General features: G+C 38.1%; 1 protein-coding gene across 6 annotated transcripts in view; it reads left to right on the top strand.

Annotated features, from left to right (window-relative positions):
• Nucleotides 1-26,187, top strand: part of Nedd1 (NEDD1 gamma-tubulin ring complex targeting factor) — an 84,077-nt gene extending 57,890 nt beyond the window's left edge. For 4 of the 6 annotated variants that reach the window (XM_008832060.3, XM_029563084.1, XM_029563085.1 and 1 more), the window contains exons 6-15: nucleotides 5,482-5,711; nucleotides 6,444-6,645; nucleotides 7,008-7,203; nucleotides 10,754-10,882; nucleotides 13,327-13,374; nucleotides 14,308-14,510; nucleotides 14,676-14,832; nucleotides 16,964-17,120; nucleotides 24,093-24,159; nucleotides 24,568-26,187. In XM_008832060.3, coding sequence (XP_008830282.1) covers nucleotides 5,482-5,711; nucleotides 6,444-6,645; nucleotides 7,008-7,203; nucleotides 10,754-10,882; nucleotides 13,327-13,374; nucleotides 14,308-14,510; nucleotides 14,676-14,832; nucleotides 16,964-17,120; nucleotides 24,093-24,159; nucleotides 24,568-24,672 — 1,494 coding nt within the window. In that variant the 3' untranslated portion in view covers nucleotides 24,673-26,187. The remainder of the gene's footprint in view (nucleotides 1-5,481; nucleotides 5,712-6,443; nucleotides 6,646-7,007; nucleotides 7,204-10,753; nucleotides 10,883-13,326; nucleotides 13,375-14,307; nucleotides 14,511-14,675; nucleotides 14,833-16,963; nucleotides 17,121-24,092; nucleotides 24,160-24,567) is intronic. The other 2 variants (XM_029563083.1, XM_029563086.1) reach the window with 2 other exon arrangements.
• Nucleotides 26,188-26,496: the final 309 nt, after the last annotated feature.

Below are 26,496 nucleotides of genomic sequence, written 5' to 3'. Positions count from 1 at the left end.
AAAAAAAAAATGACGTGTGTTCTCCCTCTTATGTGGATCCTATCACCAAATCCTTATAAGTGAGTATGTAGCCAGACACAAGTACAGGAACTAGGATAATGAAAAGGAATCAGGGAGGTAAAGGAAAAGAATCTGAAAGAGAAGAACAGTAGGAAACAGGTGTTAATAAGGGAGCTATGGATAAAAATGGTGTGTGGTTTTTGTTTTTTTTTTTTTTTTTTGGTCTTTTTGAGACAAGGTCTCCCTGCAGCCCCGACTGGCCTGGATTCGCTAATGGAGACCAGGCTGGCCTTGAACTAGAAGATATCTGCCTGCCTCTGCCTCCCAAGTGCTGGGATTAAAGGCTTGGGTAACCAAGGGGAGGGAAGAGGGAGGGTTATACAAGGAACCTTGGGGATAAAGGGAAAGAAGGAGCTTGAGTGATGGGACCATAGGAGAACGGTATTATTAAGGGAGAAATGGGGAAAATGGTGGCCCTTTAAATGGGGAAACCACGGTGGAAGAGTTAGACAATGTGAGAGATAAAGAATGAGTAGTTTTTAAAAACCAGAGGGAACCATATTAATTGAACAACATACTGACAAATTATATATACCACTAGCTCAAGGAATATAATACATGTCTAGCCAAGGTTTATCTGAGAACATTTGGTCTTTGCCGAAGCTTTATCTACATAGCCCATGGTAATTAAAAGTACCAGACTGGTGGAACTAACCTTCTTAAATGTCTAACAGCCATACTTTGAGGCCTATCCTAATTTGGTCAGAGCACAGTTTTTGCTCTTTGCCCTCCTAGGTCGACTAAGCTCCAGGGGACTATGAGCATCTCTCAAAATGTCCTGTAACTGTGGTGCGTTACCTGTCCTATTGATCAAGGAGGCCATGGAGACCCCACCAAATGGACTTGAACCAATGTCCAGTCTACAAAGAGGAGGGTCATCACAGAGGAAACATTTCCTTCATGCTTCCAAGTGAAGCCAGCCACGGTCAAGCAGGACCCTTGCCTTATCCTCACATAGATGGAACTGGTAAAAGAAAGGATCCAGGGGCTCCTCCCAAGCCCATGTTTCCCTGAGGAACAGATCCTTAAATGGCCTTGAGAGTAAAAATAAATTGGCTTACCTGGGCCAACTGGTTTATTTGGGTCTTGAACACCCAAAAGCAAAGTATAACCAAAGATTAAACTGATCTGTATATTCCTTTAAGAGTCCATGTATATAGCTAAAGGCTACATAGTAAGAAACAATGCCAGACAGGAGATACCTTCCTTTGAGTTGTTGGCCGGGGTGGCCCAAGAGACTCCCAGAAAGTAACCCAGCATAGAACTGGGAAAACGAACAGGAGACCCCAATCTTAAGTAAAGGAATATTGGCAACTGATTGCTGCTAGATGAGGAAGAGCTGATCTTCCTAAAACAAGGAACTCTAGATAGGCTGACTAGATTCAGCGGATGAACAAGCACTAGAGAACGGCTGGGGGTGCTGATAACACAGTGGATGTAGCAGGGATTACAGAGTATATGGGCTTCAGTGGTGGTGGGGGGACACTATGGGAGGGTGCCATTTGGGATATGGGTATATAGATGAATAAGATTGTTTGGGATATTCTGCATGAAATACACACCAAAACCAACAAATTTTTGAAAAGTGAGTTATGTTTGAGGAAGAAGTATAACAATTTGCTCCATGTTAATTAGTAGAGGTGAAACACATTACCATTGAAATCTACCTGATGGCTTTATATCCATGTTCAGGTGGATCTCAGCAAGTAATAGACTGTGACTGGTAATAATCAGATACACAGAGATTAGAGATACATATATAAACATCTAAGTGTTAGTAGCATTAAAAATGAGTTTTTCTGTATGAAACAGTATATTTTAAAATGAAGTGGAGATCTTCTTTAAAGGGTAAAAACTCAATTTTATGTCTTACAGGGTTTATACTGAGTTCAATATTGTATAACTGTATTAATTCAACTGTGAACCTAAAAATTTATAGCCACTTTTGAAAGAGATGTATCTTTGCTCTGGAAATTGTTACTGAATATGTTAAAGCTGTAATGAAATGCTTCTTCTAATCATGTGGTTACTAAATAAATAATTAAAAAAATTAAAAACCAAAAAAAGAGCTGTAAATTAGTATTAAAGAATTATTAACATCTCAATAGAAAACAAGGCAAAGTGGAATAATGGTCAGTTCATAAGCAACAGATAAATGATCATTTAGTACTTTCAGCCTAGAACCTTTAAAGAGCTCAAGGAATAAAGAAATATAAATTTTCATAAATCATCAATTTTAGAAAATGATGGTCATTGGAAATGGAAAGTATCTTAAATTTGCAGCACTGTTATTTAAACAAATTGGTAAACTCATGTATTATTTTATCCTGCTATTAAATCATATAGAAGAAATTTTAATGACTATGTTTTAGTAAAGTATGATCCCAGGTTTCTGTTAATAGTCTACCTAATGCACAAAACATACATGCAGAAAGTTACTTTAAAGGAAGCTTCTCTCTCTCTCTCTCTCTCTCTCTCTCTCTCTCTCTCTCTCTCATAGTCTGTAAGATAGTCGCTTAATAAGTTAAGTGCTGCTGATACTAAGAGGAATTAATCTTTATTTTACATAATGTATGTAGTAGATCAGTACTTTGTTCATCTTGGATCATTAACTAATAATGTCTTGATATTTTAAAGAGATGATGCTTTAATGGGTATAGAACGTTCAAAGTGATATTCTATTAATATTACCAAAGGTCTAAAGAATAGACATTTTAAAAAGTCAGTATGTTTAAAGGCCTTAAAAGTACATGTAGGAGGTGATTGATTGATAAGCACAGTGAACAAAAGTCGTGTCTCTCTGATACTAGTAGTGACTGAATATGTATCTGGTTCTGTGCAGAAGTATTATTTAATCCTCACAAGGGTCCATTGGTAAACTAGAGTGTTGATTTTGTAAATGAGAGAGCTGAGATTTAGAGAGTTTAAGTATTTATATTTGAATTGGGGCGAGCCTCTACCTGAAGCCAGATTTATCTGAGATAAATGTTTATGATTACTATGGCCTTTCTTTTCCTTAATAAATTTCCATGTAGGTCTACCAAACTTGAAGCAGTATATGAATTTATGTTATAACTTAGGTCATGTTACCTGTCTATGAAGTGTTATTATATAAAACAGCAAGCTGCATATTTCCTACAGATTCTGGTTAGCAGCATTTTAAGGAATATTTAGGGAGATTCCTTCTGTGGCTGACAGGAAGAACTTGATGAACTTTGACAGTCTATCTTTTCTGATTTTCTGGTAGTTTTTAAATTCTATTTGTGTATTTTATCCAAATTTTGATTATGTAAAGGACCATAAATGTATGAATTCTTAAAAGTGCTACAGAAAACTTTGAAAAATTGTTGTTTTGACTTATTTATATTTTGTTAGTTTACCAAATGATTTCATACATGCTATAAGAAGCCCAATACTCAGAGGCTTAAGAAGGAGAGAAAGAAAATTAAGGAGATGTGAGGGGAAAGAGGCCCCTCACTTTAGAATCTGGCTGGGAATCTAAAACTTTAACACAACTGGTTAAAGTAGGCTTGTCTTCCTAAAGACATCTCAAGCAAAGATGCAAAAATCAACAAACTGTACTTTAGTGCTAGAGTATTTGGACTTTACGATTAGTGTATCAGCCCTCCTCTCTCATCCCTAGATGTAAATAATATACCTCATAAAGCCAGCCTGGAAGAAGGATGCCAAAAAAGTAAGCGATGCTTACTTAGGGCCAGGAGGTTTGTGGCCTTGAGCTTAACTGTATTAGCATGCCTCTATCATTTACAATTCTAAACATCATGTCTCATAAAACCACCTAACAATTTCATTTGCAAATGAAAATTGTTTATAGATGAGTACCTTTGCTTGTGTTTTGTTTTTGTTTTGTTTGTTTGTTTTGGTCATTTTGAGGCAGGGTCTCCTTGTAGCCCCAGCTGTCCTGGAACTCACTATGTAGACCAGGCTGGCCTTGAACTCAGAGATCTCATCCGCCTGCCTCTGCCTCCCGAGTGCTGGGATTAAAGGCGTGTGCCACCATGCCCGGCAGCAGTTCATATTTTTACTTAACTTATAAACTTTTTAAACTTTGCTAAACCTTATTGTACGCTATGTCCTTTGAACAATGTCACTCAGAAAGCTACAGAATCATATATGGCAATAGTGAAGACACCTTGTACTCTCCCTTAATCGTTTTTATTTTTTTAATTTAAAAAATATTGTTTGAGCCAAGATCCCGTGTAATTTAGGCTGGCCTCCAACTTCCTATTTAGCTGAAAGTGACCTTGAACTTTTGATTCTTAGGCTTCTAATTCCTAGAGTGCTCAGCTCTAACAGGCAGCTTCAGGCATGCATATTGAGCATGCTTAAAAAAAATACGTAATTTTTTTTTTCCTCAAATACAGACCAAAGGAAAAAGTTGTCTGATCACCTTTGCATGCCTCCTGTCAACAGAATGAAAACTATGTGACCTAGCGTTTTCTTTTTGCACTTAAACTATATGAAAATTAGGAGAGGCATTTAATGAACTAATAGAATAATTATTTTACCTTCGGTGTTTGGTAACAAATGCTTCGTTTTTTTCCAGCCAGTTTGTTTTATGTTATTCCTACATCATTTTTGTTGTTGGAGACAAATGGATATTACTTTAAACGTCATCTTAGAATTGAGTAGATTATGAGGTTTTGAAGAAAAATTAGCTTAATTGTAAAGTATTGAGTTCTTAGCATAGACACTTCTGGTAACTACATGTTTGAGAGCAGTAGTTTAATAAAAGTAGGTATAATTCAGCCAGTTTTAATCCTAGATGTATACTCAACCTGAATCTTTGATTATTCTGATCCAGATAAACTAGAAAGGCTGACTTCACTGCCCAGGGATTGGTGTTTAGAGAAGGATGGGCACTGCCCTCAGGCTAATGCCTTTGAATTAGTAGATTAAGCTCCTCCCCAGTCTGAAGGCTGCTGAACCCTTCTTTGTGGTTTTGTGTTTTGTTATCCTTCCAGTGTTGAACTGTCAGTGTAACACATGTCCAGGTTCAAACAGATATGTCCAAATGCATGAGTGCTCTCTGACATTTGTTTGTGATGGACTGTGACTGGACCCTATATTTACAGTGGCTGTTTTATAACCCTGATGAATTAATGTGGTCAATGTGGGTACATGATTTTAAGAGTTTGCCTCTGAAAAGGAGGAGATTGAAGAAGCTATATTTTCCAAGGCTAAAAAAAAAATGACAGATATTCAACTAATAAAATATTGAAGTTTTGTGGGATTGTGTTATAGCCCACTAAATAATATGGTTGGTTTTGTGGCCAAAAATATGTATCTGTCTTTAAATCAAAGAATACCTACACCCTGTTGTGCAGTTGACTGATACTCATATTTTATGCAAAATGTCCTTATGAATGCTTGACTTACATAGAACTTCCTCCTTTGTAGTCTGTTCGGCACTTGAAGTACTCCTTGTTTAAGAAGTCTCTCCTGGGCAGTGTTTCAGATAATGGAGTCGTGACTCTCTGGGATGTCAACAGTCAGAGTTCGTACCATAACTTTGACACTACGCACAAAGCTCCGGCTTCAGGCATCTGTTTCTCTCCTGTCAATGAGTTGCTTTTTGTAACCATTGGCCTGGATAAAAGAATCATCCTCTATGACACGTCAAGTAAGAAGTAAGTATGGCTTTACCGCCTTCTCTTTTCAAGACAGGGTCTCACGTAGCTCAGACTGGCATTAAACTTACTATGTAGTTGAAGATGACCTTGAACTTCTGATCCTCCTGCCTGCAGTTCCTAAGTGCTGGCATTACAGGTGTGTGCCTCCATACTCAGTTTATGTGACACTGAGGAATGAAGCCAGGCTCTTTTTGAAATAGTTTGCTGAGATCCTCTAAGGGTCAGCAAGCGATTTATTTCTCTTGTACCAGATAAAGCAGCAAAGAGCTCAGCTTCAGCAGATCAGTAGCCATTGGCTGGCCAAAGATCAAGCTACATGAACTCTACCCCTTTAGCTTTTTGGTTAAGAGATATACAACTAAAAGCAAAGTAGCAGCTGCTCCCGTGTGGAAGGTCCTAGTCCTCCAGAGACAGGAGCAGGCGGCTAAGTGGAAACTGGATATGGAGAGCCCACCCAACCCAGAGTCTAGCACCTGTGTGTGGAGAGTACCTGACCTATGTCATATTCACTGCCAGAGTGTATTGGTGGTCTGTTAGGAATGTAGAACAAACCTGTGTGAGGTGAATAGGATAATAGGATGGAAAGTTCAGTTCTTTACAGTCATTTTATTAGAAGTGCCTCTGAAATATACTCTATACTGCTTTAAAGTAACTTTTCTGGTAAACAGTTGTGTGTTGTATACACTTAGACTTCTGTATATACTGACATATCTGCATGTTCTTCCAAAGGCTAGTGAAAACTTTAGTGGCTGACACTCCTCTGACTGCAGTAGATTTCATGCCTGATGGAGCCACTTTGACTATTGGATCATCCCGTGGGAAAATATATCAATATGACTTAAGGATGTTGAAATCACCCGTGAAAACCATCAGTGCTCACAAGACATCTGTGCAGTGTATAGCGTTTCAGTACTCTACTTCTCTGACCAAAGTGAGATAATGTCTTTTTAAAATTTTTGATTTTACTAAAAATACCTAGCTCAGAAACAAAAATTGTTTTGTCAACTAAAAACAGCATAATATTGCTTCACAATTGTTTTAATGATAACATTGTAAATAATTTTAATATAGAGTCATTTGATACTTAGGCTTAAAATTCAATTCTTATGTAAACCTTCATAAGAATTATTTTAAAAAAGCATTTTTTGGTTTAGAGAAAAGCTCAGATTTCCAGAAAGCTTAGGATTTATAAGAGGGAAAATTAAGTTTCTAATCTAATGGGCAGTTATAAAATATTAATGTATAGTATGAAACATTAGTAATTTGAGCTTTTAAATATTCCATTATATTCAGTCAAGTTTAAATAAAGGCTGTTCAAATAAGGCCACAGCAGTGAACAAACGAGCCGTCGGCCTGAGCAGCACCAGCAGAGCAGGTCAGAATTCTGGACCTGTCAGAGAGACACCGGCCCCTTCCGTTGCCACAGTTCTTCCACAGCCCATGACAACAGCTGTGGGGAAAGGAACCGCTGTGGCTCAGGACAAAACAGGTAGGGATTGCTTCTGTATTCAGAGCGTTTGTTCCTTCCCCAAATATATGTTTAGCACTTTCTTCAAGAACCTAGATCTCAAGTTCATTTGAGCATTTAGGCAAAACTGTTATTAGTAGATATCTCTGAATAAATGAAAAATTTTAACTTTTTCTTTGTTTGTAAAGAGTTCATGAGAGAGACTTTAACAGAATTTCTGTTGTGAGACAGTGGTTGTTTTAGAAGTGGAGTGATTCTGACTCAGAAGTCATTCATCTTTATAATATCTCAGACCACTGAATTGTGTCATCAGGGGAGTGGGAGACATCAGTGCTGTCAACTTTGGTTTGACCTCGTAGTTAAAAAATAAAAGGTTAAAGACGAGGTGGAAAGCTAGTAATGGCCTTTAATTTTCATATTTCAAAAGGAAAAATAAACCAAGTGATAGAATATGTTTTTAAATGCCGAACAGTGTTTTGTACGTATTAACCTGTATTAGTAGTTTGTTAAATGAAAATGTTACATTATTTCAGTGTCTTCTGAGAATCATATTGATGAAACTTCTGAAATAGGAATTCATTTAGATTATATGAAGGAGTGATGGAGCAATAGACTTCACTGTACTAACTGTAGGAACCATTCTTTGCTCATAATACAGTTATGTTCTTTGAATCGTGAAAGTGCTTGTATTTCATTTTGAGAAGTTACGCTGCACTGTCATCTTATAATGGATCTTCTGAAAAGTCTGAATGGTGCACCAGTGTGCTTCTGCATTCTGCTCAATAGCGAGATGTGTACCTTGTCTTTAATCTTTAGGACAAATACTTCTGCCAAAACAATTGTTGGTATCTTCTCAGTATTAATTCACTACTTCTAGTAGAAGCAAAACTTTTATCTGTTGACCTTGATAGTGTGGAATAATTTTAAAACAACTATTTTTATTTATTTGTTCATTTTTATTTTATCTCTGAATATTTTACCGACATGTATGCGTGTCATGTGCATGCAGTGCCTGTAGGGGTCAAAAGAGGGCAGTGGATCCCCTGGATCTGGAACTAAGGACAGTGTTAGTCATCATGTGGGTGCTGAGAACTGAACCCAGACCCTCTGCAAGAACAGCCAGTGCTCTTAATCACTGAGCCATCTCTCTAGATCCCCAAATAGCTATTTTTATTATCAGTTTCCTGTGAAGATCTATATCATCCCAATAAAATAGTCTCAACATAAGGAAGGATAACTTGGTCCTTGTTTAAGAACTCTTGCAGATAAATACCAGGAATGCTTACCTTTTAGAAATTCTTTTTGAACTATAACTTTGGGTAAAGGCTCCCAAGATGTTGAATTAGCTATATCGTAAATATTTCCCATGGCTTTCCAAAGTGATTGTCCAGTTCTTTATTCATATTCCTAATTTAAATTTTAAATCATGATTCATTTACTGGAAACTTCAGTCTCTGGTATTAGTTTTTAATAAGTAGTCTCCTGTTTAAGGGTGACCATGTTAATTAGCAAATGAAAGACTTAGGTCTGCTAGGTTACTGATTAATGACAGTTATTGACAGATCTCAGAATTTCTGGCAAAATGAATATTTGCTCTGCCTCTCAAGCAGATTTCTGTTTATTTTGACATAATTGTCAACATACAGAAAAGTTTTACGAGTAGTGTAAGTTCTCTTGTGCTTTGCCCCATGGTAAAGGCACCACAGTTACTTTGTTACTGTTTCTCTCACATATGTGCACACTCATTTTCCCTTGGAAGCCTTGAAATGAGCTGAATCTCAGGTCCGTCCTGTCTCATCAGGACAGCTGTAGACAATTTACTTAACCCTCTTGTCTCATTTTGGGTGTTTGTGTACATGTTTGTGTATGCAGGTGTGTGTTTTGTGCACGTGTGTGCAGGTGTGTGGGAGTGGTGACACATGTGCCTGTGTGAGTGGCCAATGGAGGCCTGAGGACAACTTTGGGTGTCATTCCCCAGATGCAGTCCCCTTTTTTTTGGAGACAGGGTTTCTCATTGGCTTGGAACTTGCCAGGCTGGCTGGGCAGCAGGCCCCGGCCATCTGTGTCTGCTTCCTCAGTGCAGGATTCCAAGCGGCCTCCATTTTTATCCTGTGAGCCCCGCTGGTCTCAGCTTTTTCCTCCAGACACTGAGATACTCTGCAACATTTAAAGTTACTGTGAAAATCATAGAAAAGATGCCCCCAAGTGCCCCCGCACATGGCAGACACTCAGAAAACAGTGCTGTTGACCGTATCACAGTCAAGGTCATAACCGTGATGATTGTTACTTTATTTAAGGTTTGTCTCAATTTAACCTAAAGTTTAAAATTTTTCTTTTTTCTACTGAAGGTATCCAACTTTAGTTACTGAGAAGAACCTCTATGGACTTGTTGCTGGCACTCATTTTTAGTAGGAAATAGCCATTCAAGAAGTGAAAAATAAGCCTTTCGCACTATTTTTATGTGATACCAATGTTCTATTTTGTGAGGTTTCAGAGGCTAGGGATGTACATTTCAATATGTTAAAGACCAGAAAAGAGGACAGGAAGTCCCTCTCCTCCTCCTTCCCTTCCCTTCCATCCCTCTCACTGTAGTCTTGAACTCGCTGTCCCCTTCCTTAGCTTCCCAGTGCTGGATTACAGATGTGTACCACTGTGCCAGGCTGAAATTTCTTTTATGTAATAATTTCAACTCTTGGAGTAAATGCTTTTCAGTGTTTTGATGTGTAAATGGTTTGCTTTCCTAACAGTCACTGTTTTTTTAAATGCACTTCATCAGCCAGGCCTGGATATTTGTGAACATCCAGTAGTATGTTCTTTGTTTTCATCTCAAGTTTTTCACTTTTCATTTGAGATTGTGATGCTAATAAAACTCTTTAAAATGTAGTGCAGCACCCATTCTACCAATCAAGAAACTAGGTGCATCCTGATTCTTGACTCTCAATTCACTCCCTTAATCCAAAACCAGCTAGAAGCTACTTAGTGGACAGTTTCTCTTACAAAGCACTACCCTCAAGCCATGTGTTATATATACCACCAGGGAAAACCAGTTTCTGCAGCTTCTTTAATGCTATCTACAACTCTACTCTTGATGAGTCTGGTACTTTATTTTCCTAAGTACTGGTAACGAAGTCCTTTGAGTTTGGTAATGCTGAGAGTAATGCTAAGCTCCCACTATTAATGAAGAAGAAGACTTTAAAGGGGGTAAGAGCCCCGCTTCTCTGCGGGTTGCAGAGCTGGAGCCCTGTTGTGTGTTAGGCAACACATGTGTGCTTAATAGGATTTTAAAGATCATTTGTAGATGATCATAAGAGTAACAAAAGTAAATTGTATTCAGTATCCCCTTAAAGGGGGTAGCAAAGCAGTAATTAATTCAGGAACTTTCTGTCATCATGGCTCACAGTCATTTGTGTTTGAGAACGCTTCACTGGCATTTTCTCCTGCTTTTCTTGATGCTCAGTTTTAAAATTGCAACAACATGGGTAACATTCATTTTTTATAACCCCTAGCTTCTGATGGTTAAATCTACTTGAATGTATGCAGTAACACTGATTTTGTTTCTAATTCTTCTAAGGTTTGTCTCGAAACATAAATACAGATATTTTATCAAAGGAAACAGACAGTGGAAAAAATCAAGATTTATCCAGCTTGGATGATACTGGGAAAAGTAGTTTAGGCGACATGTTCTCACCTATCCGAGATGGTAAGTGTGCAGATCAGTGCGTGGCGGTTTTTTGTTTGTTAGATTGTCATTTTGGCTAGAAAATTTGGTTAACAGCCATCAGTATATGACAGTTTGTTCATTTTTCTCAATTCCTCAATGGGATCTTTTCCTTTACCCTCATATTTGAAATGTTAGAATGCCAAATTATATGCTGGTAAATTTTACATGTTAACTATGAAAATAGCTCCCAAGTTAGTATTTTAATTTCTACAGAATATTTTTATTACCTTTATAGCTCTGGGGATCCAACCTAGGGCACTCTGTATGCTAAACCAGTGCTCTTTCTACCTCTTAGCTATACCTCTAGGTTCCAGCAAGATTTCTTAAAGGAAGTTTTACCTTTATAAGTATGCTTTGACTTTTATCTGCTTCACTAAATTGCCCTAAAATCTCGGATGCTTTGGATTGCAAAAATTCTCTTTCCAATTAAAAAATAAAGCTTATTGATGTTTAGTTTGTATTAAATGCTTTCATGGCGAAGTGATAGATGCCTCATCTTTTACACTGTATATGATAGTACCATGTTCATCATGTCATCCCTATCACCACAATGTGATGCCATCATTAAAAAGAAACCTTTGCCACCTTGATAAATGGACACAATGTACATCCTTGTCCAGCTGTGCTTCTTAGTTCTGCCAATGTTTATATTCCCAGTGGGGTAGCTTCATCGAAACAGCACTATTGACGGTAATCGGGTAAATAAATACCTAGAGGGCCATATGACAGTTAAATTATTCATACTTGTTGGCCTGGTGATTCCATTTCTGCAAGTTTACCTTGAAAATATTCAGAGACTCTTGTAAAGATTTGTGTTTACTCTCTTATAATATTGAAAAACTAGAGAGAATCTGAGTGTCAGCAGTAAAGGATTTAAAACTATTGTGTCTATACTTGATTTTACACAGTTTCAGTCTTTATTCCAAAATTGTCTTTCCCAGGTTTTCTGCATTTCATTTCATAGTAAAAGAAATAAAAATGTACATGATTGTACAGAATTATTGTCTTCTTCCATACTGTGGCTGAAAATAAGTCCTCTTTCTTACACTGGGTAGAAGAGAAAGGATTCTGTTTTTTAGGGTTAAGAGAAGTTGAGTTACACAGTTAGAAAGTAAAGAGAAGAGTGGTAGGTGGAGATGGAAAGGTGGCAGGACTGGAGTTGAGAAAGGTTGTTGGGGTCTATATGCGCACCCAAGATACACACACACACACACACACACACACACACACACACACACACACACACAGCTTTTCCTTTAGTTACTGCTGCTATTCTTTCAAATGTGATTAGAATTTGAGGCATGTGCCCTCCAGTCTGAGTGTTCATCTTGTTAGTAAGGAAATGTGGGCACTAAAAGTAATGCTCATGGGGCTGTAGAGATGGCTCAGCGGTGAAGGTGGCTGCTCTTTCAGAGGACCTGGGTTTGATTTCCAGCACCCACATGGCAACTAACAGCTGTAAGTTCAGTTCCAGGGGATCTGACGCCCTCTTTTGGGCATTGCATGACACGGGTGCACCTACATACAAGCAGGCAATAATACACTCATACACATAAAATAAAAATAATAAATATTTAAACTTAATATGATGCTCATTTTCATTGTCAAGGAATTTGTCTTAATCTCAAGGATTCAGTTCTCTAAGGGAAAGTCTTCATCTCCATGCCTCAATTTCTTCATCTTTTAAATAAAAATACTTCTTTTATTGAGAGGAAACCAGTAGCTTCAAAAAGTCTTTGTGGCTGCTGTGCAGTTACTAGGTGTATACACTTGTAGATAAGATTTCTAAAAGATAATCACATGTTTATTGGCCATTTGAACTTCTAGTGATTTGTTAATGACTTGCCATTGTTCTGTTAATATGTGAAAAATTGGTAAAATTGGTTAATTGTTACAAATTGGTAAAGGTGTGGTGGTACACACCTTTAACCCAGCACAAACTGGTAAGTCTTGTACTTATTCTGTAACTGAAGTAGATATTAACAAAGCCATATTTTTGCAACATCATGCTCCTTGCAAAGTATTTTTATTTCAGTTAATTCCACAAACAATTTTGCAGATTAATCACAGCACTGTCTGCACTGTAAAGATGCAGGCATTGGCACCCAACACATTAGAGCCTGCTCAAAGTCAGAAGCCTACTAAATAGAACAGGCAGAACTGACTTATCTCTCTAGGGCCTATTTCAGGCTTTGTTCTGTGCATTCCCTCTGATATGGCTGTACCATGGAATGATCCTCTCCCATCTGCTCTTCTGCATGAAGCTAAATGAATGAAAAGCACAATTTGTGCAGGTTGCAGTGCTTAATGTCACTCATACTTAAGATTGTTAGTCTCTGAACTCTTAGGGGGTTGAGTAGGAAGCTTACGTTGCTATAGCTTATTTTTCACAATTTTAATTTGATTTTCTTATTTTCTTGCAGATGCTGTTGTTAACAAGGGAGGTGATGAATCTGTAGGCAAAGGAGATGGTAAGAAGTACTATAAAACATTTTCAGGAAAATGAAAAGTGATACTATGTCATTGCTGCTGTTTGACAAGTTGCTCTGACTTTGGGGCCTTAAAGGGCAGATACTTGGCATCTGATTGTTTCTGTGGGTTCAGCATCACTTCATTAGATGCCTTTGGCTTCGGATCTTTTCTTTCTTCATACTTCAATTGGGGAATCAGCTAGAGCTGCATTCAACTCAAGGCTCAACTGGGCAAGGATCAGCATCCAGGCTCATTCATGTGGCTTTTGGCTGGATTTACCGGGTCCTTGCCTGTTATGCTGTCCTCAGGGAAGCTGCCAACAGAACAGCTGCTTCCTTCAGAGTGGACAGTTGGAGAGGACACCCAAGAGAGAAGCCATGCTGTTTGTATCCTGATCTTGGAAGTGACAACACACGTCTTTTGCCGTATCCCTTTTGTTAGGACCAAATTTCTAAGTCTGACTCATGTTCAAACGGAGGGGAATGCACGCAGCATGGAAGTCAGAAGGCAAGGGTCATTAGGAGTCATTTTAGAGGCTGCCACAGACATACCGAATTAGCACTCTTCAGTTACCAAGAACTAATGCTGACTAAAACATCCATTGTGCATTGTAATTTTCAAAGTATTGTCACAAGAAGAAAAAAAAAAAAGGCAGAGAGTTTTGCTGTGTAGCCCACACTGGCTGTGAATGCTTAATCTCCTGACTCCGCTTCGAATACACTGACATGCCTGGGCACATGTGTTGTTGAAGCCTCAGAGCCTCAAAGGATTTACCATCAATTCCACATCAATTTCAGGGAGTACCTGAGAAACAAATTGGTCCTCCAAATTCAAATTCCATTTCTTTTGCCATCTTTTTCAGTGAGTGTTTATACCAAGTGTCCAAGATTGGGAGGCATCAATGCAAACAAAATTTTTTCTTCCTTTTTCAGGCTTTGACTTCCTACCACAACTGAACTCGGTGTTTCCTCCAAGAAAAAACCCTGTCACTTCAGGCACTTTGGTCTTGCAGTCTAGTCCTCTCAGTGTCTTTATGGGGTCGCCAGGGAAAGAAGAAAATGAAAATCATGATCTGACAGCTGAGTCTAAGAAAACATACCCGGGGAAACAGGAGCCTAAGGATTCCTTGAAACAGGTATCTACCTGAAAATACTAGCTGAATTCAGTGTTTGTCATTCACCAGAAGGCAGCTGCCTTCTCTGACCTGACTGACCAGAACAGAAGGAGAATAGATAAAAAATTTGTGGGTAACAGGGTAAAACAAGAAATTACATAATAACTGTTTGCTTTAAATGTGAAGTTTGCAAAGTTGATCTGCTCTGGTGCTGAACCTGGAATTCTAAATCCTTCTCCATCATCTAACCAAACAAGAAATCTTGAGAAGTTTGAAAAGCCAGAGAAAGAAATTGAAGCCCAGTTGCCATATGAATCTCCAGTCAATGGATCGTCAACTCCAAGTGAGTACATAGAATGCCCTGTGTTTGAAAATGTGTAGTTGAAGAGTTCTCTGATTTTTAATTTGTAAAGGATAGAGTGATCAGAACAAGCACATTTCAAATAATGAGAGTTTATAGACAGGTCACTAGTTTTTTTGTGGGTTTTGTTCTTGGCTAGAAGGCACTGGAAATGAATAGTTTGACCCTGCAATATTGATTTGATTTTTTGGTGTAAATTAGCCCAATATTTAAGGTTTCAATTTATTTATTTTATTTTACTTCTTAAAAAATTTTGTTTTTATTGAATTTTTGTGCATTTCATACAGAACATGTCAGTCAGTCTTAATCATCTTTATACTCCTGTCCCCACTGGCACCCTCCCATAGCACCCTCCCACACTGGAATTCATACATTCTGTCATTTGTGTTATTGTTTCAAGTTACTGTCCCCAAACATTCCTCAGTGCAAGTTCATCTCTTGAGGTCTAGTCAGCTTATCTAGAGTCCCTCGCTTTAGGAAGATCAGCTCTTCCTTATCCAGCAGTAATCAGTTGCCAATATTTCTTCAGCTAGGGGCAGGGCCTGCTGTTCATTTCCACAGTTCTATGCTGGGTTTTTGTCTGCTCGAGTTTACGTGGGACTTTTGTATGGTGATACAATTGCTGTGGATTGATTTATATGAGCAGGGTCCCAGGAGCTTGTAAGACTCTTATTTCCATATGGTCATGTACCTCCTCCCTAGCTCTTACAATCTTTCTGCCGCCTCTTCTGAAATGGTCCCTGAGCCCTAGGTGGATAATGGTTAATAGAGGAATCCTGTCCAAGAACCCACATTCTGCAGACTCTTAATCTCTTTGCTTTGGCCATTTGTGAACTTTTGTGTTCCTGGCCCTCTGTTGCATGAGGGAGCTTCATTAATGAGAACTGAGAGATTCATTAGTTCTCTTACCTCCTTACCTCTGTTCTGTGTTCCATGTTCTATGTTCTCCTTACCATGTCCTATGTTCCTTAGGTGTAGAGGTTGCATTATAGATATGTGACTTAGGCCTGGGCAATTTATAGACCAACTGTGTGTGACCAGTTGTGATACTTGATAATAGTCTCTGGTGCAAAAGAAGCTTCTTTGATGAGTGGTGACTGGGATATTTGTCTGTAAATATAAAGATACATATTTTACACATAGTAAGAAATTACATTATTCTAGGGCTGTGACAGTCTTGGGGTTTTCTCTAAAATCTATGACCTCTCCAGCCATGTATATTTGGTTATGTTTCCAGTACCATACTTGAATTTCCTCCCATTGAGTGGGCTTTTAGTCCAATTAGGTAGCTGTCAATTGTCCCCAAGATAAAAGTGTCACTACTGCACCAGTGTCGTATGCTGTGCCGGCCATTGATGTGGTTATTTGGTCTTGAAACAGGTGTTGGACCATTGATTGATGTTTTCCCTTGGCACCTTCATAGTGCTCTCCAAAGCTATGAGAGCAAGCCTTAAGGCTTTGATTTAATATGATATAGATAGAATTGTAATGTAGGACTCTTTGAAATGGGGGTGATTAGCTACCTGAAATCTTTTTTTTAATTCACATTAAAGTCTTACCCTTAGAACTTATGCTATAGCTCATACAACTTAGTTGCAGTTAAAGGGGTACTAGGTTCACCTGTAAGAGCTGTCTGTGCAAAGGATCTGTTCACATGGATGTGGCTCTGCGTGGGCATCCATGTGCTCCTTGTAGCTTCTGCAGATACATTGCATTTAGCTGAAACTCTGGGGCTTTGCTCGTGACACTGCTTTCCTCCTGTCTTCTCTCTATTTGTGTCTATTAGTCGTGGTTTATGTGGTTTCTGGTGCAGTTTGTCACATTCATCTTTTATAAGAGGAAATGGTTCAGAGATTCTTCAAGATTAATCCCTCTGTCGTATGTTATTACATTAGACAGTTGGCAGTTTATATATACAGACAAATGACTGTTAGAAATAATGTCATAGAAAGTTTCTAAAATTTGTATTCCAGACAGTGAATTTTTCTAAATGTCACAGGAATACTGTTCTTTACCAGTTTTTCAGGTTTTCTCCCACCAAATCTTATTTAGAGATGTTTGATGTCTCTTAGTCCAAGTTGACTATTAATTTTCTCTTCATTCTTTATTTTAGATCCTAAGATAGTGCCCTCTGTCACTGCCGGAGTAGCCAATTCACTCTCAGATAAAATAGTCGATACCATTGGCAGCAGTCGGCCAAATGCACCCTTGACCTCTGTTCAGATCCGCTTCATTCAGAACATGATACAAGAAACACTGGAAGACTTCCGGTAGTAATGAAAAGTTACTCTTCATCTTGACATTAAATTTATTGTGCTTTTTTTAAATTGTTTAAAACCAGAACTCTAAGTAATGTTGGTAATTTCTCCTTCTGTCCATTAGGTTCTGTTGACCATAAACCATAGGAAACATGATGTGTTTTGTTGATCTCAGTGTACTTCAGAGGGAAAAGCACATGCACCTAGGGCAATGGCAAGATAGCCTAATGGGGAGTCTAGTGCCCAGGCTACTGCTGCAAATTTTCTTTTCTTTCTTTCGTTTTAAAAATACTTTATTTTTATTTTTCTATGTGTACAAGGGTATTGCCTGCGTGTATGTAAGTGTATCCATGTGTAATAGGTGCAGAGGTCAGAAGAGGGCTTTAGATACCCCAGAACTGGAGTTAAGGATGGTTGTTAGCCTCCATGTGGGTGCTGGGAATCTAACCCAGGTCCTCTGCAAGAGCAGCCAGTGTTCTTGACTGCTGAACCATCTCTTCAGCCTTGTAGATTTTCTTTTAATCATGGAAATGTGAACAGATTTTTATAAACTCAAATTAGTTTTTACATGCAATTGTTATGGATCACCTGTTAAGTATGCTGTATGTAGTGTTACAGAGAAAGATAGAATTTCATGTTTTTTTCTGTTTTAACATTTATTTGCATGAGGGTAGAACACGTACATTGCGCACACATGGAAGTCAGAAGAAACTTCACAGGAATCACTGCTCTCTTTCTGCCGTGTGGGTTGTGGGGATCAAACTCAGGTCCTCAGGCTTGGTGGCAAGCACCTTTAGTCAGTCACCAAACCATCTCAATGGGCCTGAAAGATACTTTAAAAAGTATTTCTAAATATTTTCAAATAGAATGCATCAGAATGTAATAAAGAGCAAAATATCTTTCTTTGACCTTACTTTGTCCTTCTTATGGTTTGAATTTTCAGTGTGGGTTCTAGAATGTTGCTTCCTTTCAATTGGGATTTGGAACTTGTTTTCAGTTACTAAGATCTGTGAGGTTTTTTCCCTTTGTGACCTATAGTTCCTTGGATTATAATGAGAGGAAAGTTGGAGATGTATGATTTTTATTGGTGTATATCTATTTTTTAATGGAGAGATGGCTCAGTGGTTAAGAGCACTGGCTGCTCTTGCAGAGGACCCGGGTTCAATACCCAGCACCCACATGATGGCTATGAACCGTCCTTAACTCCAGTTCCAGGGAAACCTGAAGCCCTCTTCTGACCTCCACGGCATTGTACGACACAGGTACACTCCCATACATGAAGGCAATACACTCATACACATAAAATAATAAAATATTTAAAAAATAGTATTAAAATGAATTTTTAAATACTAGAAAAAATTTTTGAAAGGTCATCATTCTGATAATTACTGTGTGCTTAGTTTATGTATCAGATACTTAGGATATGAAAGTGATTTATTTACCTTCAGTGGCCAAATAGTTTATTTAGAAAATGTCCATTGTGTCGTATGTGATATGTGTCTTTAATGTTAATTAATTTATGATTGCTAAATAGGCTGCTGTTGACAGTATGATGGGGAAATTTTGTTCATGCACTGACAGCCATCTACAGTTGCTGTAAACGCAGCTGAATGCAGCAGCCCTCCATCTCCATCTCCTCTTTCTTTCTCTTGGCTCTCGGCAGCTCTGTGTCTGCAGACAGCACTTGTTTTGTGCCCCATCTCTGGGCATTTTATCCTTGCCTCTTTAACTTGACAGCCTCAATCGTTTCTTCTTTCCCCTTCCATAAAGTGACCACCGCTTTTGTTAAGATAAAGTGTCATACTCAGTATTTATCAGACTTTTATCATATTTTCTTAATGTGCCAGTATTTTTAATAACTTTTTTAAACTGAGTTTTTGTGAATTCCATACACTATATCGATCATATTTAGACCCCCTTCTCTATTATGCACCCCTCTTCTGGTATTTTTATTAAGACTTCCTTGTTTCTGCTAGTACTCTCCTTGCACAGTTGCATAGGTTTTAAGTGTCTGCCTCAGTCTTTTCTCCCTGAGTCCCATTGTTTTCAGTACATGGTTTTAAAAGATAAGAGAGTTTTGAGGAAGACATAAATATTTATGTCCTAATAGCATATCTAGATATAGCTAAGTCTAGTGACAACAAAGAGATGTTGGAAACACAGAAAAGGAGCAATTTTCTTGGACAGATTTAGAAAGGTATCACTGAAGAGATTTTTATTTTACACTGAAATATGTGGGAACAGCACAGGAGACCTGCTTATAAATTCTAGGACTGTTTGCAGAGAGGAGGTACCTTGGTAAGAAATGAGACCAGAAAGCAGTATTTATGAAGGCCTGACCACATAGGTAATAGAAAAGTTTCAAGCACAGGAGTAATGTGGTAGTAATCAATTGGCATATCTATTCACACTGCTTTCTGATGATTCTAGAGTGGTATGCTCAGGCCATCCCTTCAGCATATGAGGATCTGAGTCCTAGAGTGACTAAATATATTAATTACTTTTCTGTTGCTGTGAAAGAAACACAGACCAAAACAACTTATAGAAGGAAGAATTTGTTTGAACTTACGCTTCTAAGGGACAAGAGCCCATTGTGGCAGGGAGGCATGGTGGCAGAGGTGGCTTGAGGAGGAAGGGCGGAGCTAAGCTCTCACATCTTCAAGCAGGCACAGGAACTGAGAGGACTGGAGATCCAGCAAGGCTTAAGAACTCTCTAAGCCCACCCCCAGTGACATGTTTCCTCTAGCGCAGCCACACCTTCTAAGACCTCCCAAAACAGCGCCACCAACTGGGGACAAAATGTCCAGATCCTTGGAGCCTATGGGAGACATTCCCATTCAAACCATCACACTAAACTTTCTGCTTTCAGCTGGGCTGCCAGCTTTGTGGGTTGCTGTAGATAGATTGTTTCATGGAGTCTGTTCCTGGCTTTCAGTGCCTTCGGGCCCAGAATGGCTCAAAGTTAAGTTAGATGCTCTGCCCTCTGCTTTTTGTAGTCTATATATAGCTATGCCTGTCATTGGGGTAGAGAGGGGTCAGTGCTGAGGGATGCTTTCAGCTTTCTCCGTCAACCCTCATGGGGAGGTCGGTCTTTTCCATGAAGGTCTGAACTGTTTGACAGAGGTGTTTCCACTTCTCTGCCTGGAGACTTCACATGTTCTCCACCATGGCCTCAGGTGGTAGAGAGCCTCAGGCCTGTGACTCTGCCTGTCCCTAATTTTTAATAAGCACTCAGTGGAGGCCCAAGGGAGAAAGTTGGTCAATGCAGACTTTATAGCAAAGGCTCCTTGAGATTCTCAGCTGTCCTGCTGGTTTTCACTTGGCCTTTAAAAATCTATAGAAATGTCAGGAAAATAGTGTGGGATTTTTTTTTTTTTTTTAATTTCTCTAGGAAGGACTCTTCCTTTCTTAGATTTTAGTTCATTTAGATTTCTTTGCATTCTCAACTCTGGATGATTTTAACATTTGTGTTTTAGAGATGACGAGACTTGTTCCCCTTATTAGAGGGATGGTATCCTGTGTGCTTTTGTTTCTGTGGTCTTTCAAAATCTTTTGTCAAGCAGGCCCTTTTGATCTTGTAGTTGCTGGGTGTCAGGTTTTCTTAGTTTACATCCAGTTTTCCTTTATTTCCATGGCTTAGTCTTTGTCCTTTTGGGACATCAGCTGAATGTCTGGCATACTGACCCTGTCCTTTTTCCTTGGTGAGTCTTGATTTATCACTATCTCAGGGGTGCCCAAATTCTTTCTCTGCTCAATAGCTGCTACCTCATCTGTATTTCCTGCCATCTAGCCCAGTGCAAGTACTATGAGCATCCATAGGTATCTCCTGGGGAGGTTGCATACTTTTAGTTTTTCTGTAGGCCTGCCCTCTTCAGGATCGTGAGCTTCTAAGCTTGAATTCTTTGGTGGTCATAAGCTCTTAACACTCCTCACTCGGGAAGACTTTTTCAAACTCCAGACCCCTGCTATACCTTGTCCACACTGTGAAATAAGCGCATACCTAGGAGGGACAAGCAGAGGTAAATGGGTCTTATTTAGTAGATTCCCCTTTTGTGCAAGACCTTGAAGCCCTGGCTCCATTAGTGGTTGTCTGATACCTTTCTTTTCCTTTTCTTTTGTTGTAGTGCTGGGTACTGAACCAAGGTCTCATGCATGTTAAATATGTACTCTACTAGCTGTACCTCCAACCTGATTCTTTCAGGTTCTTAATATGTAATTTAAATTTTTTTCCAGTTTTAAGTTTTCTACTTATTTATTGGTTTGTTTTTGTGCTGGCGATCAAACCCAACCCAGGGACTATGCATGTTAGGCAAGTGCTCTGTCACTAAGCTACATCTCTAGCACCTTCTATTTTTTTTAATGTAGCTTTTATCACAACAGAGCAAAACAGGAAATTTTAAAAATTTATTTATTTTCATTTTATGTGCTTGAGTGTTTTGCCTTTATGTTGTAAGTGTACCACTTTGTGCAATACCCACAGAGGTCAGAAGAGGGCATCAGGAATTGGAGTTACAGTTGTGAGCCACCGTGTGAGTGCTAGGAACTGAACCAGGGTCCTCTGCAGGAGCAGCCAGTGCTCTTAACTGCTGAGCTGTCTCTACAGTCCAAGAGAAAATTTTTAGAAATCCTTTATAGTTGGAAAAGAAAAATTTCTTGGGAATACATCTAACTAAAAATGAGGAAGAGCTTTGTAGGAAGAGGTGGTCTACTTTTTTTTAACAAAAAAAAAAAATTTTTTTTTCATCTTTTTTGAGACAGGGTCTCCCTATAGCCCCAGCTGGCCTGGAACTCACTATGTAGAACAGGCTGGCTTTGACATATACCCACCTGGCTCTGCCTCTCAAGTGCTGTGATTAAAGGCATGTGCCACTACATATGGCAGGAAATTATTTTTTAATGTACTACAAATCATAATATTTTGTAGACTGAATGTGATTCCTATCAGAATTCCAACTGGGATGTAGAAGATGTTGGAATGATTCCAAGATATGTATGTGGAAGAAGAAAGATGTAGAAATAAACTAGACACTTGGGAGACTGAGGTCAAGGGGGATTAGCATACTTATCAAAGTAAATTTAAGGCAGTAACCTTGGTGCACAGTAATAGCCAAAGGAGTCCAGTCAGTGAGGAAGAAACCTGCCTGTTCGTGGAAACTTGATAGTGATAGATGCATGCAGAATAGAGAATAATCAGTGAATTGTGTCATGACATTTAGTTTTTTTATTTTAAAAATATGGGTCTCTATTCCATGTTTATTTTTTAAAGGTCAGTTTTGTATAGATGAAAGTTTAAATACAAAAGGAAAATTTTAGACATTATCAAAGTTTATAACTTGATGGTTGAAAAATCTTTAAAAATAAGAAAAAACATTCAGTATAACAAACTGGTAAATTCGTAGTAGTTAATTTGAATATAATAAGAATTTTAATCATGAGGCAAAGTAGTGGGATAAGAAAAAAATGCAGCTTTTGTTTTCAGCAGAAAATGGGATTTTGTCAAGAAGAATACAATGAGTCAGTATGATGGTGCATGCCTGTGATTCCAGCACTTGGGCAACTGAGGCACAGGGATCAGAAATTCCTAGTTTGAGTGTTGTAGCAAGAAGCCATCAAAAAACTTTAATAACAAGAAAAAGACATAAACAGGCATGTCTAGACAGTGTATGAACATGAGGAAAATCATCAACCTCATAATTCTTAATCAGAGAATGGAAATTGTGGGAATGCCAGGCCTTGGGAGGTTGTAGAGTGTGAGGAGAACTCAGTGTTGCTGGAAGATATCTCCACTGATACTATCACTTTAAATAACAATTTGCATGAATTTATAAAGGTGAACAAGTATATACCTGGGCTTATACCTGGATATATCATCTATGGACCCTGGAGCACATAACTTGAGGGATGTATACCTGATTGCTTATAACAACAAGGTGATAATAAAAAATTGAAAGTTTATTCAGGTCTCAGTTGATAGAATGGACATGGCCAGTATGACTGGCAGATGGCTGATACAAGATTTCTCAAATATAGTGTAACCTACTCTAGGCTCTGTAGGGTATGATGTCCTTCCTATAACATCAAAAACAAGCACAAAAGACAGGTGTCTTTAATCCCAGCATTTGGGAGGCAGAGGCAGGCAGATCTCTGTGACTTCCAGGCCAGCCTGGTCTACATAGCGAGTTCCAAGCCAGCTAGGGCTACAGGGAGACCCTGTCTCAAAAAACAAAGAAACAAAACATAAGCACATGAAAACATTAACTACAGATCATATGTTATACAAATATACTGTTAAAGAAAAGTCTTTCTTTGCTCAACAGAATTTAAGAGACTTCCTAAGACTTTCTGTAGTACTTAAGCTATTGCATCAGATAGGGGGACATGGCAAGCTTCTATGATTTGATAATTTGATAATTTGTACATATTCTTTTTATATTACACTTAGTCATTTTCATGCACTCTTGTGTAGGTATGAAGTAATTGCATTTCACTAAGTAAATCATTGTTAGAGCCATTCACATAGCCCCTTCTTACTGGGAATTTTCTTTTGAATAGCTAAACCATTGACAGTGAGGTGACCTTTGTAATCTGGTGAGATTTCTGATTTTCTTACAAGTCTGTGTCTGTTCTCAGTGATGCTTTCTATAGTAAGTATAGCACAGTGGGAGAGGTAGAGTGGACAGCCTGGCCTAGCACCCTGCTCTCCCTGTGTCTGTGCGACTGTGGACAGGTTTAGCTGCTCTTTGGCTCTCAGATTCTTCATTGGCAAAATGGAGGTTACCATTGTGAAGATTAAGTGAGTTCCTAGATGGTAAAGTCAGTAAACTAGAGCCAAATACATAGTAAATATGCACTAGCTGTTGTGGTATTTCATTTTTATAACTATTAATCATATCTAATAATTTGAGACAATGACAATGCTTTTTGAATGATCTAGAATTGATTAAACTGTGACATCTCTAACAAGGATTCTCTATTCTTCCCTAGAGAATCTTGCCATAGGGACATTGTGAATCTGCAAGTAGAAATGATTAAACAGTTTCATATGCAACTGGTATGTATAGTAAATATTCTTAGAAAGAATGTAGAGTTGTGTAGACCTGGAAAAATCCATTAAAAAACAATGTATTTTTACTTAGTTGTTACATCTAATTGTTCAGTAATTGGGGAGTTTGAAAATTTTAATAAGTAGATTTCAAAATGGTCACCTGGTTTTTAACTTGTGGTAGTTAAGGGTGTTTCCTCACAGATTTGTTCTTTGATAAGTAAGCAAGAAGTTTTCTAAATGTGTGACTCTACATCTTCCAGATATTCAGTTTCTTCAGTGATCTTGTGGTTAAGTGTAAGAAAGACCATTTAGCCTGTTAATTGGACATGAAGTGACAGCTGAAAGTCTGTAAAATGTCAAGTGCCAAGTAATGTGGAAACCCAGTAATTTAAAAAGCATTTGCCCCTTTTCTAGAATGAAATGCACTCTTTGCTGGAAAGATACTCGGTGAATGAAGGCTTGGTGGCTGAAATTGAAAGACTGCGAGAGGAAAACAAAAGACTGCGGGCCCACTTCTGAAGATTCAGAGTGCCTTCATGTTTTATAATTTGGGAAGTTTCTGGCAACAGAGAACGACACAGAATCAGTATTTTCATGTCCTCAAAAAAGGATTTTACACCAACCACTATTTCATCTCTGTCAGATGTATTTATATTTTTATATTAAAACTGTGCAATACACCATCTGCCTAATAAGAAAGTCAGCAGGATCTTTATTTTCTGAAAGCTTTAGCTGTACACTAAGTGCCCTTTTCCTAAGTGAAGAAAAATGTGCCTAAGAATAGCTTATGTTTTTACAATAGCTTTTTAAAACATATTTTTGATGGAAAAATTGTCATCCAAATTTTTTTAAGTAGCTGAAGATTTAAAATTTTGATATGCCTTCTATTTTATGGAGACATTTAAAAATAGCATTTGGTTTTTTTCAAGTCATTGATTAATAAAACAGTTAATTATTTTGTTAGCTAATCATGATGTCAGGTTTGCCTTATTTATTGTTTGTGTGATACTTTTGAAGCTTTGAGTTGTACAGACACCTGGTCCCTTTGCATGTCTGTGCTGTTACACTTTTGGTAGGTCCTTACTTCTGGTTAGCTAACTTCACATATTAAAAACTTTTAAGGGTTTGTAAGATTCAAGGACTATACATCTGCTGATTTGTCTCATGAATTAATGATATGTAAAATGATACTATAAAATTTTAATCATCACAACTCAACTTACAATCAGTGAACATTTAAGATACTAAATATTGCAGTATTGCCATCTTTTTCTTCCAAGTGAAAAGTGTGGATTACTTTTTTCCGTGGCTGTATCATGAACTTTCTCTAATTCTTGTGTGCTGTGAATAGTATGTTACTAGCCTAATCATGAAGTTATTTATACTGTTTCATCATGATAACCTCATTGACAGTAGTTGGACGTGCTCATCTACCTGCTGTGATCCCCACTCTTGGTGTCAGATTCAGAGGGCTACTCGCGTGTTTATGTTCTTGTTGCCTCTTGCCCAAAGATTTAGACTGTGTACTTTGTATATAGGTCTGTTGCCCAATTTTGGCTTCTGGGATGAAAACTATTTACTAAAATGTAGCTTAGTTTGCTAACTTTATGCTTTTCCAAAGTGATGGAAGATGTAAGGGTATATTTAATAACTTAATAACTATAAACATGAATAATTACTTCCAAACGTGAAACAGGAATATTTTCTTTTCCCATTGTGGCTCCGAGATCATGCATTGAAGCATACAAAGATGTTGTGTTTTTCCTCAGCAGATTATGGCAGCATTCTGACTTGTAACAGGTCCTTATGTGTCACTGTCAAGTTTAGGATGCATAAATATTAGTGTGTTCTCTCTACATGTTATATTGAAATTTATTAATATTTTCCTATTGCAGTTTTTCTATAGGTGTATGTATATATTGTGTATTAAAAGGGGTCTGATAAATAATTTTAGTAGTTTTATGTGTATAGATGAAACACTTGTCATGGATTTAAAAGCAAAGTACAATAAATAAAATTTTTGTATTCAAAACATAGGGAATCTGAGGTTGAACTTTGTGTCCCTGGATAAAATGGAATAATCAGGATTGCACTTCCCTTCCCAACTGGAAATTTGAAAACAAAAGACAAAATGTGCAGAATAGCTACTGTGTGTTGGGTGTTAGGCAACACAGAAGAGCCATTCCTGAGAGAGAGAAACGGATAACACTCCAGACACTCAGAGAACTGTGAATTCCTTAAAGCCAGCAATAAGGAGAAATCCTTAGAAGAAGCTAAAGGAAAATGGCCCAGAAGAACAAAGGGTGTCAGAGTAGGGTAACATCTTTAAAGTTCTCCGGGGGA

Source organism: Nannospalax galili, unplaced genomic scaffold (genome assembly GCF_000622305.1).
Source record: "Nannospalax galili isolate Female #2095 unplaced genomic scaffold, S.galili_v1.0 scaffold734, whole genome shotgun sequence".
Classification (NCBI taxonomy): Eukaryota; Metazoa; Chordata; class Mammalia; order Rodentia; family Spalacidae; genus Nannospalax; species Nannospalax galili.
Note: the sequence above shows the minus strand (reverse complement) of the source record. Positions and strands in the feature narration are given on the sequence as shown.